The sequence below is a fragment of the Camelus ferus genome, chromosome 19, assembly GCF_009834535.1.
Source record: "Camelus ferus isolate YT-003-E chromosome 19, BCGSAC_Cfer_1.0, whole genome shotgun sequence".
Classification (NCBI taxonomy): Eukaryota; Metazoa; Chordata; class Mammalia; order Artiodactyla; family Camelidae; genus Camelus; species Camelus ferus.
Genome location: NC_045714.1, coordinates 3,212,334 through 3,227,332, shown reverse-complemented (window position 1 = coordinate 3,227,332; position 14,999 = coordinate 3,212,334). Strand labels below are relative to the sequence as shown.

General features: G+C 44.1%; 1 protein-coding gene across 2 annotated transcripts in view; it reads left to right on the top strand.

The window, feature by feature from the left end:
* The window catches only part of SLC13A3 (solute carrier family 13 member 3), a 91,230-nt gene that overhangs the window by 54,336 nt on the left and 21,895 nt on the right, over positions 1-14,999 (top strand). For both annotated transcript variants that reach the window (XM_006187649.3, XM_032461295.1), the window contains exons 4-8: positions 3,827-3,893; positions 6,679-6,864; positions 9,166-9,291; positions 13,353-13,448; positions 14,403-14,507. In XM_006187649.3, the coding sequence (XP_006187711.1) occupies positions 3,827-3,893; positions 6,679-6,864; positions 9,166-9,291; positions 13,353-13,448; positions 14,403-14,507 (580 nt within the window). The remainder of the gene's footprint in view (positions 1-3,826; positions 3,894-6,678; positions 6,865-9,165; positions 9,292-13,352; positions 13,449-14,402; positions 14,508-14,999) is intronic.

Below are 14,999 nucleotides of genomic sequence, written 5' to 3'. Positions count from 1 at the left end.
TGGGCACAGTAAAAATGACCCAATTAGTCACCATGGAATCCTGCTTCCTCATGGTCCCAGCAGGGAAAGAACAGCCAAAAGTGGAGAAAGGAAGGGACTTCCCCAAACCCCTGGGTGAGACAGGGGAAGAGATGAGGCTGGAGTCTAGACCCTTCCTCCCGGTCCACATGGCCAAAAGTCCCCAGGAACACATCTATAGTTAAACAGGTTGAGTTTGTTATCGTTGCCACAGTAAGGGAGCGTGCATACCATGGGCAACCACGATCAACTCAGTAAGAGGGTGTTAGAAAGCACCTCTCATAGAATTCGGGCTTTGGTTGGGGCACTTGGGGTGGGGGGTGGGGTCTAAGGAAGCAGGATTTGCTCTATATTGGGTGCTGTCAGAAATCAGGGACAATTCTATGGTTGGATAAAGAAGTAGCCATTTATTTAGCAAGAGAAGGGGATGCTCAGTATTTTGTGGGTGGCAAGTGGCTTTGAGTTTAAACAAGATTCGGAAGTCCTTGCTCTAGCTCATTTTATCATTTTATCAGTCTCAGAGTGACTTTGTCTCAAGTCGGTGATGTGTAAGATTATTTAGGCCCAACAAGAGAACGATGTGTCATATCTGGGTCAGACTAGTTCTAGGCGTCGGGCCACTTTTTTGTTCTTTCTTAATAGTGACCCACATTTACTAAATCCTCACTAGTGCTCAAATTCCTGTTACATTTTTAAAATCAGGAGCTGGCAAACTTGGGCCCACTAAATCTAGCCTGCCGCCTGCTTTTTTGTGCAGCCTGTGAGCTGAGCATAATTTTTATATTTCTAAACTCTTGGATAAATCAAAAGAAGAGGACTATTTTGTGACATGTGAAGATTATGTGAAATTCTGTTTCAGTGTCCAAAAATAAAGATTTAGCCACACTTACTCATTTCTGTATTGTCTACGGCTGCTTTCATGATATCGTGGCTGATTTGAGTGATTACAACAGAGATCATATGGCCTCCAAAGACTAAAATATTTACTGTCTGGCCTTTTACCGAAGAAGTTTGCTGGTCCCTGCTTTAAACAATGTTTTATCATGCAGGCTGCTGTGACAAAAATACCATAGACTGGGTATTTATTTCTCCCAGTTCTGGAGGCTGTGAAGTCCAGGATCAAGGTGCCAGCAGATTTGGTGTCTGTTGAGGGCCTGTTTCCTGGTTCATAGACAGTCGCCTTCTTGCTGTGTCTTCACAAGGTGGAAGGGGCAAGGAAGCTCCGTGGGGTGTCTTTTCTAAGGGCACTAATCCCATTCATGAGGGCTCCTCTCTTATGACTCAATCACCTCCCTAAAACTCCACCTCTTAATACCATCACACTGGGGATTAGGTTTCAACATATGAGTTTTGGGGGGATGAAAACATTGTCTATAACAAATGAATCAATTCTTTAATCCTGTTGATAACTCTAGGAGAATTATTACTTCCACTTTATGAATTTAAGTGGTACAAGGAGATCAAGACATTCATCTAAGCCAAAGCTTCCCAACTTCAGCACTATTGACATTTTGGGTGGGGTAATTCTTTGTTGTGGGGGCTGACTTACGTATTGTAAGATGTTAAGTAGCATCTCTGACCTCTGACCAGTAGATACCAGTAGCACCCAACCACCTCTATCCCAGTTGTGACAACCAATACTGTCTCCAGACATTGTCCAATGTCCCTTGGAGGCAGAATCAGTCCCCATTTGGGAACCACATTGATCTAAGGTCAAAAAGCAAGTGATGGAGCTAGGATTTGAACCCAGAACCTGTGTGTTCAGCACTGGTCACACTCCCAATGCCAAGGGATGGATTCTTTTACCTTTGGTGATGGTTTCAGCTGCAGGAGCTTTTAATCCCTTCAGTGTTTCTTGTCTCCAGGATGCTATCAAACAAGGGATTTTTTTTATTTTCATTTAATTTTGTTTTTATTGAAATATAGTTGATTTACAACATTGTGTTAGTTTCAGGTATATAGCAAAGTGATTTAGATATGAATATATATATGTTCTTTTTCATATTCTTTGCCACTTTAGATTACTACAAGATATTAGATATAGTTCCCTGTGCTATACAGTAGGTCCTTGTTGTGTATCTATTTTATATATAGTAATGTGTATCTGTTAATCCCAACCTCCTAATTTATCCCTCCCTCCCTTTCCCCTTTGGTAACCTACAAGTTTGTTTTCCATGTCTGTGAGTCTGTTTCTGATTTGTAAATAATTTCATTTGTATCACTTTTCAATTCCACATAAAAGTGATATCATATATTTGTCTTTCTCTATCTGACTTCACTTAGTATGATAATCTCTAGGTCCATCTATGTTGCTGCAAATGGCATTATTTTATTCTTTTTCATGGCTGGGTAATAGTCCATTGTGTGTATATGTGTGTGTCTGTGTGTGTGTGTATTACATCTTCTGTATCCATTCACCTATTGATGGACACTTAGGTTGCTTTCATGTCTTGGCTATTGTAAATAGTGCTGTTATGATCTTTGGGGTGCATGTATCTTGTCAATTAGAGTTTTCTCTGGATATATGCCCAAGATGGGATTGCTGGATCGTATGGTAACTATTTTTCTCATTTTAAGGAACCTCCATACTGTTCTCCATAGTGACTGCACCAATTTACATTCCCACCAACTGTACAGTAAAGTTCCCTTTTCTCCTCACCATCTGTAGCATTTATTATTTGTAGACTTTTTGATGATGGCCATTCTGACCGGTGTGAGGTGATACCTCCCTGTAGTTTTGATTTGCATTTCGCTAACAATTAGTGATGTTGAGCATCTTTTCATATGCCTGTTGGCCATCTGTATGTCTTCTTTGAAGAAATGTCTATTTAGGTCTTCTGAAGGGATACTTTTCAAACAAAGTCAGAGCCTGCCCTGACTCTTCTCAAACACTCTCCTGGCTCCACTCCCATCTGACTCAGAGGAGAAGCTGAAGTCTTTACTGTGAGCTCCAAGACCTCTGCATGATCCAGGCCACTTCCTGCCACCCCACCCTCTGCCTCTTCTCCCACCTCCCCTTCTCCTGGTGTCCCTTTCTCTCATTGCCCTCCAGCTCCACTGGTCTCCCTTCTGCTTCCCAACACACCAGACACGCTCTCACCTCAGGGCCTTTGCACTTCTGTTCCTGTTGCCCCAACTCCTCTTCCCCCAGCTCTTCTTATGATTGGCTCCTTTTTATCCTTGAGGTCTCAGCTCAAACACCATCAGCTCCTATGTCCTCTCTGTTGACCCGATCATAGTAGTCCACCTACAATCACTTTCCATCCCATTGCCCAGTTTTATTTCCTCCATCACTTTCATCACAACCTGAAATTTCCTTTATTTGATAACTGACTGTCACCTTTTCTAGAATATAATTTCATGGGAGCAAGGATATTGTCCTATATTATTCATTGTGTACCCCAAGCTCATAGTTCATAGCACATAGTAGGTACTCAATAAATGCTTTTTGAATGAATGAATGAATGGGATATTGGAGTCACCAATCCCATTGCTGATCCATTATCATTCACAGCCAGTCTTTCCCAAACATCCCTTTGACAATGGCAGTTCAGATTAGCCTAGGCTTCAATTATGGGTTGTCAAGCAGCCTTGCAGCTAACTCCCTGCCCACAGGCCTGAAGCCATCTCCAAACAAGGATGGCTGAGACAGGAGGTTGGAATTTTGAGTGCCAATTTTTTTTTTTTTGATCCAATGAATAGCGTAGGCTGGGACCTGAAGAAGCACTCTTGATTGGCTGCCCAAGAATGGGACACTCCTGTCCCACTTACTACATCACACTAAAGACATCATGCTCTTTCCTCCTAGCTGCTGTGCGGAAAAACGGCCTGCACACTGTGCCCACGGAGATGCAATTTATTGCCGGCACAGAAGAGTGAGTTCCTGGAGAAATTCATAGAGGAGCCGGTGCTTAACCCAAGGAGATGATGAACAAGAATTCAGTGCTGCAAGCAACCCCCCACGCATCCCCCAATTTTTCTCCAAATGACCTAATGCTCAAGTTTCCACCACTTGTCCCTTTGGCTCCAGCCTCCTTGACAAAAGCAAATGTGGGAAGGGCAGAGGAGCACATTAAATCCCTAGAGGTCTGGTAAGGTGGAGGGTCTGGAAGAAGGGGCCAGAAGAGCAGGAGGCATAAACCACATGACAGTCAAAGAGGGAAGGGTGTATCATGTTAGTTGGCTGTCAACACAAAAATATCCCTAGACAATAACAACCCTTCACATTTCTGTGACTTAGGAAGTGTCTCAACACTGACAGCACGTTCAGTCTTTGGTGTCTTTTGTATATGGCAGAGTGGATAAGATCTTGGGGTTTGGGACCACACAGACCTGGCTTTGAACCCTGGTTTTGCAGCTTACTGGCTCTGTGATTTGGACAAGTCACTTAACCTCTCTGAGCCTCAAGTTAGTTTCACCTACCAACTGGGCATGATATCAGAACCCATCTTACAGGGTAATTTTGAGAGTAAATGAGATCATGTAGATAGAGCAGGTTGCTGGGCCTTCCATGCATGGATGGTAACGCTTGTTATTAATAGCACTGTTATCTCAGCTTAATGGTGATGAAACAAACAGCAGGAAGTAAAGTGACTTGCTCAAGGTGTTGCTGGACATCAATCAGGTCTGTTTCATTCATTCAACAAATATTTTTAGAGAGCTTACGATGAGCCAGGTACTCTCAGAGTTACAGCAACCAACAGACAAAAACTTTGCCCTCGTCAGCGTACATCCCAGTGATAAGAAACAAATATGCAAGTAAAATCCATGGTGGGTCAGAAGGTTGGTGAGTGCTAGGCAGGAGAACAAAGTGGGAAAGAAGGCTAGGGAGGGGTTGGGGTAGGCGAGAGGGCAGGTTTAAAGTGGGTGGTCAGGGTAGTCCTTACTAAGAACGTCATTCTTGGGTAAACACCTAGAAGAGGTGAAAGGCCATGGGGGATCTGTGGGAAGGTGTTCTCAGCAGAGGGAGTACATAGCAGCCAGGAAGCCGGTGTGGCTGGAGTTGGGTGAGTAGAAGGTGCAGGAGGTGGGGTCAGAGAGATTGCTTGTGTGGCAAGGGGGCAGTGGTAGAGGGACTCAGCATGTAGGCCCTCGTAGGCCATTGATGTAGCTCTGACTTTGAGTGAGATGGAAGCTGATGGAGGGTTCTAGCAGAGGAGGAAAGCGGTCTTACATTAGTTTGTCTTATTCCATGGACCGTACTCCTTCTTGGCACCATATATGGGGGCTTTGAGTCCAGCCTTGAGATATAGGTTCTGTGAGTGGCCCAGCCACTCACTGCCATGTACACTGGGAATCTGTTTTAACCATCTGCCCGTGAGGAGCTGGTGCTGAGTCTACTGGAAAAGACTGACCCTACTCTTTAGAACAACATGTCCATTGGATGCAAATCCCATCTCCACTCTGGGCCTCAGTTTCCCATCCAAACAAGAAAAGGGCGGCAGGAGATGAGCCCTAGGGCCCTTTCTGCTCTTTTTCTCCTGGGAGGCTGAGTCTGGTTGGGGCCTTGGCTCTGACGGAGGCCCTAGGTTCCTGACCAGGCCTCTCACCCTGAAAAGTCAGGCCATGACATCCGTCTCCAGCTGCCTCCAGTCCTTGTCTTCCTTTTAGACCCCAGATCACATCCCTGCCGTCCTCTGGAGAAGGGGCCCCTCATGTAGTAATTAAGGCCTGAAGATATTTGAAGTATCTTTCATTCCTTAAAAAAAATTTTAATTTGCTACACAGGGACAGTTCTTAATTTCATTCACTTATAAACATTTTATAAATGCACAGGTTAAAAAAAAAACTCTTAAACAAAAGGAAAAATGTACTCAGCATCTTACTCCCTAAAAGAGTTTAAAACAGTTAAGTGAATACCATTCTAGACTGTTCCTTGATATCTCTTTGTATATATAAATGTATTTTTAGTGTAAAAAATTGATCATGCTATATATGGCATTTGGTACCCTGTCCTCTCATTTAATGGAGTGCAGTGGACATCTTTGCACCTCAATAAATTTGCGTCAACATCATTATCTTTTACTGTATGATTAACAATTCTTAGTTTTTATTGTTTCCTAAAACTCTTGAACTGTACCAGGAAAAATAACCCAGAAAATATAAATAAAAGTCGAAGAGAAAAAAAAAGCCATAATCCCCCTACCAAGGGGGCACCAAAATGACTTTGTGTATGCCATTCTAGACTTTTCTTAATACTCATATATTCATGAAACATGTGACTATTTTTTAAATTGAAAAAAGCTAAGTAGTACTGTTACCTACCTTTTCACTTTATATACTGGACATCTTTATGTCTTAATAAACACCCACCTAAATTAATAGCTACATTGGTGTTCCATGCAGAAAGAGAATCATTTTTCTTCAGCCAATCCCTTTTTGATGGATATGTAGTTGTTTTCAGTTTAAATTGTGTTTAATACCATGGTGAACGCTCTTGTACCCACAGCTGAGGCCCTTGTCCAATTATTTCTTTAGGACAAATTCTTAGAGTAGAGCGCTTAAGCAGAAGGTTTGCATATTTTTAGAGGTTTTTGATGCTTGTGTCTGTTACCTTCTAGAAAGCTCACTCAGCCTTCCTGCCCTAAGTAGTGTGTTTCCCCCACAAGGCCAGGAATTCTGAATGTATTCTGAATGGCTTCTCTGTGGGTTTGTTTAAAGCAAAGACTGCCCTGAGGAGGCAGAGACTCCAATGGATCTCCAGGCTAACTCCAAGAAGGAGGAGGAATATCGCAGAAACATCTGGAAGGGCTTCCTCATCTCCATCCCTTACTCTGCCAGCATCGGGGGCACTGCCACCCTCACGGGCACAGCCCCCAACCTCATCCTGCTTGGGCAGCTCAAGAGGTAAAAGCAAGTGTTCCTCCCCAACCCCTGCCCGGGCACTGAAGTTTCTGCTCCTATGCCCCTTCCCCTCTGTCATCCAACATTCAGGAATGTGTACCAAGTGTCTTGTGGCCAGACTCGGGGGACCCAGTGATGCACAAACCCCAGCAAAGTCCCTGCGCTGATTCTTCCATTCTGATAGGAGAGACAGGCAATACAGGAAAAGACAAATGAACATATAATATGTTGGTGTGATAAGTTATGAAATAAAATAAGGCAGTAAAGGGGTAGAGGTGACAGGAGTGGGTGCTGTTTTATGTAGGTTGGTGAGGCGTGTGCGATTTCTCTAATACGGTGACACTTGAGCAGAGCCCTAGAAGTGAGGGAGTGAGCTAGGCCAATGAAGGAGGAAAGAGCATCCCAGAAAGAGGGGACAGCCTGTACAAAGGTGGGAACGGTCTCAGGGAACAGCACAAAAATCGGGGAGGCTGGGGTGCAGAAGAGGGTAAGGTCAGAAGAAGCCAGACTAAGGCAACTGTTGTAAGGATGTAACTTTTCCTTAAGTGAGATGGGGAGTCAGTGGAGAGCTGAGAGCAGGGGGTGGCATGATATGACGTCTGCTTCGAAAACTGACCCCAATGGGAGGTGTTGGTCTGTGGCTGTGATGTCCCAGGAGACACTTTGCAACCAGGTACATGGGCCAGAATGGAGCTGAGTCTGCCAAGAGGTAAAATCTCCCCAGCACTGAAACTGTTCAAACAGAGGTGGGGTGGCCAACTGTCAGGGCAAGAAAGTCAAAGACAAGGATTTTCAGACGACATGACACCGATTCCATAATTCCAAACCTCTTCATTTGAAGACTTTTTAAAATTCTTGTATTTCAAGATTTTAAGATTTTTAGATTCCAGGATTCTGAGAAGTAGGGTTTCTAAGACTCCGTTGCAGTGGAGATGCATCCTGTACTCATTTAATCTATGTGAATCCAAATGCAAGCATTTTGACAAACAAACAGTGACAGAATTATCTGGCATTCAGCATGGCCCCAGCTGCTGGCCAACCTCTTTATCCGGTATTCAACCAAAGAGTCAAGGACTTACTAAGATGATGGAGGGAGAGCTGGCCAGGTTGGTCTTCTTGAGACTGGGTTTGGTGTACATAAATCAGTGCTATATTTGTGGGTAGCCAAAGTTCTTTTCACAAGAAATTTTAAGTACACTTATGTTTTAATCTCATGAGCCAGTTTTAAAACCTTAACCCTCCACAATATTCTCAGGTTCTCAAATGCTTTGATTTTTAAGATTATGATTTAAAAAAAAAAAACAGTGATTCTTAGCCGTGAGTGCATTTTGAGACCCTGGGGAAGGTGAAAACAGTATGCCTGGGTCTCGGGTGCAGAGATCCTGATTTGGGAGGTGTGGGATGGGAGCTGGGCGTTGGTATTTTCCCAGTTGATTTAAGCCCACTGCAAACATTTGATGTCTTTTCATCTCCATTTTTTGAGCAAGACCTGGCTATGCCTTGTGGGTTTTTTTGTTTTGGTTAGCGACTGAAAAGCCAGAAGCCAAGATGGTCCTGCTTTAGATGTGGGGACGATGTGGGCTGACCCTTTAGTCTCCTCAATTGGCAGAAAGTGCCAGCACAGGTGCAGTCGACTGGGGGGACACAGCAGGGTGTTTGGTATTAGGACTCGCTGGAGCACATGCCCAGGGCTGGCAGGATGGACACGGGTTCCAGGGGGCCTCAGGGGCTGCTCCTGAGTTGGAAGGTGGGGAGAATTGGGGGGGGCGGGGCGGCAGTTGCTATCAGAGAGTTTTCAGGCTGCCTGCCCACTCTGATGTGAGCCTTTGTTCCAACTTGAAAAGAAATGAGGTGGGAAATGCTGGAGCTGTAAGTAAAAATACCAAACATGAAAGATTTGGGGTAAATTACATGCAAATCACATGCAAATCATATACAACATTTAATTGCACAAACTTGGACCTTCTGGTCAGGGAGGAGGGTATTTGAAAGGAATATGGGGGTTAATGTGGGATTCTGATTCTCCAGCCGGGAACCTGGGGAGACAGGGAAATAGCTGCCCCAAGTGTTCTCCTTGGCCTTTGCCCCCCCAAATACATTTTATTAGTTTATTCTTATTATGCATGATATAGGCACATTATAGGACACTCAGAAAATATAGGGGGGAAAAAAAGAAAAACTTGAAAGACCTTCAACCCCACTGTTCGTGTTTAGCATGCTTCTTTTAGTTTTCCTGTGTACGTCTTAGATGCATCCATCCGCATGGCTGCCCTCGACAGGCTCTCACCCGTCTCTTTTCTCCAGTTTCTTCCCACAGTGCGACGTAGTAAATTTCGGCTCCTGGTTCATCTTCGCCTTCCCTCTCATGCTGCTGTTCCTGCTGGTGGGCTGGCTCTGGATCTCCTTCCTGTACGGAGGGATAACCTTGAGGTACCCTGGCATTTAACTTGAGCTTTGAGGCAGGGTGAGCTGTGCTGGAGTCCCAGCTCCCTTCTCACTCACAAGTGGCTGGCCTCCCTAAGTCGTTATAATTTCACGTCGGATGTGGTGACTAGTAGTGCTCACCTCCCAGGGATGTGAGGATTACAGGTGGTGCTACACCCAGGCCCTCTGTGGATGCCACTCATCATCAGTAATTACCGACAGTATTGCTCTTTAAGTCAGCTACACACTCAAACCAGAGGAGAAGGGCAGTGTTTCCTGTCTTGCGGGGCCGCAGTGCAGGAGATAATTTGAGGTGGCATGAGGACAAGGTATGAAATAACACTGACTCATACAGTGGGAAGAATATTCCTTTATCAACTCTTGTAGAATCAATCTGCTTATGTTGGGGAGAAAGTCTTAAGAGGGGGAGGAAAAACTTGGACACCTCGCCAACATTTCCAGATCAACCTTTTAAAATATAAAGCACAAGCCTCAGGCCAAGAGACGGAAGCCAGCAGTAGTGTCTCGCCAGATGCAGTAATGTTGCTTTGCCTTCATGAATTTAATGTTATGGGTACTTTCTGTGTATAACGAGGGATTCTTTTTGCCACGCATGGGAGTGATAGATAAGTTTTCTATTGAAATACATTTCTTAAATTAAAACGCTGAATCTAGTTGCAGGGAAATATTAAGGAAATACGAGCCATACGGTATGTGCATATAGGAACATTTGTGGAGGTAGCTTGTGAATGCCTGGAGTTTGGGGAATATTAAAATTAGATCTGCAGCTCCGGGCTAGGGGTGGCAGCCATGCTATAAAGTCGTGCTCTCTGACCCAGTTCCCTCACCTCTCTGGGCTTTGATTTTTCTCATCTATAGAGTGGGAAAACAAGTGCTGGAAACAAGTAGAAGCTACTCTGGATCAAAGAGATGTGAAACACCTTGAGAACAGAAAGGCTCTGACTGTGGTGACCTCTCAAAGCAGAAACTCAGGGTTCCAAGCCTGGCTTAGCACAGAGAGGCAAGCGCAGACACTGGGCTCAGATAAACCAGAGTTCGCATCATGGTTCTGCATGATCTTGAGCAATTCTGTAACCTCCCTGAGTCTTGCCTTCTTTAATTTCTTCACTTGTAGATTGGGGATAAAAATGAGCTATAGCTAAAGTAAGATCTGAATGAGGGAGAGTGTGAAAACTGCCTGGTACTGGGCCTGAAACAGAGCCCTTTTCTCTCGTCTGCCTGTTTAGCAGACACTTGTAGTACTTGATCTCAAAGGAGGCTGTGATGGGGGAAATACTAGTGGAGGGAAGCCCAGTGAGAGAGGTGTTTCTGGGTAGGTAACAGAAAAGTTTCAAGCCAATCCTATGACACCATCCTCACTCAGCAAGTGTCCTCTGAGCATCTGCTGCATGCCTGACCCTGTTGCAGGTGCTAAGGGTGCAGCAGCTGGGCAAGGCTGAGAGCGTTCCTGCCCTTGGAGAGCTTGCACCCCAGGTGGGGGAGACAGACGATGCTCAGCTAAACAAACAGAAATACCAGTCGTGATAATTGCTGTGAGAGAAAAGAATAGTGAGATATGAGGGTGTGCACTGGAGGGCCCTCACCTAACTGGGAGGTCCGGAGAGCTTCCTTGGGAAAGTGAGTTTTGAGCAGAGATATGATTTTTTAAATTGAAGTATAGTTGATTTACAATGTTGAGTTAGTTTCAGGTGTACAGCAAAGTGATTTAGATATATACGTATATATTCTTTTTCAGATTCTTTTCCATTATCAGTGATATGATTAACTCAGTAAAGGGAGAGGAGATGGGGATGATGAAGAGTATTCCAGGCAGACAGAACAGTGAGTGCAAAGGCCCCAAGGCCAGAAATAGCAAGGGACATTCTGGAACTGAGAGAGGGGCGAGTTGACTGAGTTCAGGCTGTGAGGGAGATTTGTGGGAGGTGAGGCTAGGGAATGAGGCAGAAGTTATCAACTGTGCATGATTTTTCCCCCACACACCCACCCCTGACCAGGGGATTTTTGGTAATGTCTGGAGACATTTTGGTTGTCACAACTGAGGAAGTACTACTGGGGCCTAGGGGGTAGAGGCCAGAGATGCTGCTGAACATTCCACAATATACAAGTCAATCCCCTACACCAAAGAATTATCCCACCCCACAGCAAATGATTCTGCCCTAATATGTCAATAGCTCCAAGACTGAGAAACTCTGGGTTAGATCATTGAGGGCCTTGTGGGAGATTGACCTTCATACAGAAGAACCATTGTGAATTTAAAAAAAATATTCATTTGTTCATTTCATTTGGATAAACAGCCCATACACATGGTTCAAAGATCAAAAACAATGCCCAGAGGTACGCAATGACGATTCTTCTTCCCAACCGTGCCTTTGATTACCTTAATTCACCTGATACATCCCCCCAAACAGGTATCCACTTTTACTGGTTTCTTGGGTAATCTGCAGTTTCTGTAAGCAAATACAAGCAGATACAGTATATTTCCTGGTGACTGGTGTACCTAACAGATACCATTTTGTATAGTAACAAGTATTTTTTGAGAAAAATTTCCATAGGTGGGATATCTGGGTCAGAGAGTAAACACTTATTTTAATAGATTTTGTCGAGTTGTTCTCCAAAAGGAATTGCACTAATTTGTTCCCCCATTTACGATGTATAAGAGTGTCTGTTTCCATGCAGCAAGGTGGATTTTTGCCAGTCTGATAAGAGAAAAATAATTTGCATTTGTTTTAGGAGTAATTTTGAGGAACCTTTCATATTGGGGGACAGTGTGAAAACTTTTTTGTTTATTCACAAAGGTCTCTGGTATTTCCTTTCCTGTGAATTGTAAAACTGTGCGTTTATATCCTTTGTGCATTTTTAAAATGGGTTACTGGTATAGCTCTTATTGATTTCTAGTGCTTTTTGTATATTGAAAGATTAGTGCTTATTTTGCAGTATGAGTTGCAAATATTTTTTCCTGATTTTTTACTTTGCATATAGTACTTTCTTCCATGCAGAATTTTTAAAAATCTTTTTATGTAGATGAATTTATCAATCTTTTCTCATGTGGCTTCTGAATTTTCAACTACAGTTAGAAAAGTCTTCCCATTATAGAAGTTAGAATAATCCCATGTTTCCTTCTAGCATTTTTATGTTTTTTACATTAATTTTTTTTTTACCTATTTGGAGTTTATTCTTGAGGTTTAACGTGAGGATCCAACTTTAGGGTGCAGATTTGGATCCAACTTTGTTTTGTTCCAGATGGCCACCCAGTTGTCACAACACCATTTACTGACACACAAAAGTTTTTAATTTTAACGAAGTCCAATTTATATATTTTCTGTTGCTTGTGCTTTTGGTGTTGTATCTAAGAAATATTTACCTAATCCAAGGTTATGAAATTTTACCCTTATGTTTTCTTCTAAAGTTTTTATAGATTTCGCTCTTATATTTATGTCTTTGATCCATTTTGAATTGAATTTTGTACGTGGTATGAGGTAGGGGCCCACATTCATCCTTTTGCTCTTGGCTATCCAGTGGTCCTAGCACCATTTGTTGAAAGACTATTCTTTCCCCATTGAATGGTGTTGGCACTCTTACCAAAAATCAACTGACCATAGACTTATGGGTCTTTTTCTGAACTCTCAATTCTATTCCATTGGTCTATGTGTCCAACACCATTGACTGAATAGGTCATCTTTTTCACACCAATCTGAGATACTAACTTTATCAAAGACTAAACCCCCATTTTTATGGTTGGTTTTATTTCTGGACTTCCTATTTTGTTTCCTTGGTTTGTCTGTTTATTCATGAGTCTGTTTAACCCCCTAAAGGATTTTAAGCCTGGGAATCATATGATCAGATTCACATGTTTAAAAGACCATCCAGGCTACTGGTGGGGAGAACAGATTTTAGAAGGGGAACGTGGAGGGAGGGAGTCCACTCAGCAGGCTGTTGCAGTGTCTCCAGAACAGAGAGAATGAGGCCTTACCAGAAGGTGCCGGGGTATGTGAGATGTTAGTTACATCTGCAGTGGCCACTCCTTTCCTCCCCACTTTCTGTTTCAGGAGCTGGAGGAAGAAGAAATCTGAGATCAGAACTGATGCAGAAAACAGGGCTCGAGCTGTGATTCGGGAGGAATTCCAGAACCTGGGGCCCACCAAGTGCGTGGCACAGGGGTCCTCGGGGTGGGGAGAAAGCTGGGCACTAGACTTTCAGGAGAGCTACCTCTTGTCTTAACCCCTGACCCCCTTGGAGACTGATTCCCAAGGAAATTTCAGGACCAATGGCCTGGGAGCCTAGAGATGGCAGGTTAGGAGATGCCTTACAGAGTCAGCCTCTTGCCCTGGCACTCAGGCAGATACCCTGAGGACCAGAAAGCCCTTCAGGTTGTACTTGGGGTGGGGACCTGCCACCTTCCTGCATAGAGCTTAATTTCCCTCCTGGTTCACGGCATACCCAGAACCTTGTTTAGTGCATGCTTCTCATGTGGTAAAATTAACTAAGAATTAGCAGGCCTGCCCACAAATGTCTGACTCTGCCACTAACTTCCTGTGTGACCTTGGGCAAAGCACTCACCCTCTCTGGGTCCTGCTCCCCAATCTGTGAAATGGGCACATGGGGTAGATATTTGCTCCAATAGTTGGAATTCTTTCTGCCTTTGTCTACCCTTCTCTCCATGTCTGTCCATCTCTGTGTCTGTCCCCCTCTGTATGTATGCTGTTCCTCTCTGTTTGCCTACCTGTCTATGTTTCTGTCAGTTTCCTTTCACTCTTCTTTTCTGATTCTGACTCTGTTTTGCTTTCTTTCTCTCTCTGGATTGTCCATAGGACTCTAGGAAATTCCCAGTGGGGATTATGTGAGTAATTTGCAGGAGGAGTGCTCGATGCTTAGGAAGGATCCTGGGGGAGTGTGGAAACCCCAGGAAAGGAATCACTTATACCAGGGACACCACTCTCATCATTCTCGGTACCTCCTGGGGAGTGAATTACTTCTTTCAGCTCTCAGAGGCAGGCCCTGAGCCCAGTCACACCCAGTGTCCCCTGCCTGAGGCCTTCCTGTGCTGAGGTCCCCCCAAAGCCCACAGTCACCATGGTGCCTGCATCTCTGTGCCACAGGTTTGCTGAACAGGCCGTGTTCATCCTTTTCTGCATGTTCGCCATCCTCCTCTTCTCCCGGGACCCGAAGTTCATCCCTGGCTGGGCCAGCCTCTTCACCCCCGGGTGAGACTCTGGGGACCTATGGGATGGGCCACCTGGACCTGAGGAGGCAATACAGCCCAGGAGGACTGGCTTAGATTTACACCTTGTGTCCTGTATAATTGTTAACAGTTCCCTCTTTTGCTCTCTTGGATGATAAAACATTTGGGTTCTCATGTGTTAAAATCTTTGCCTTTGGAATCAGACAAAACTGGGCTCGAATGCCAGCTCTGCCACTTACAAACCATGCAAACCTAAGCACATCATTCATTCATTCATTCATTCAATCAGTCAACTTTTATTGAGCACCTGCTTTGTGCTAAACGTTATGCCAGATCCTGGGAACACAGATAAAAACAAATACAATTTGCACAGCTGCTCGTTAGTGCTATGAAACAAAGAGCGAGAGGGTTATACTATAAAAGAATGGAGTGGGGGGCATTTGGATAGTTCTGGGAAGAACCTAAGTTTAGGAAGAGTGAAAATTAAGAGATACACTGGGGATATCTACTAAAA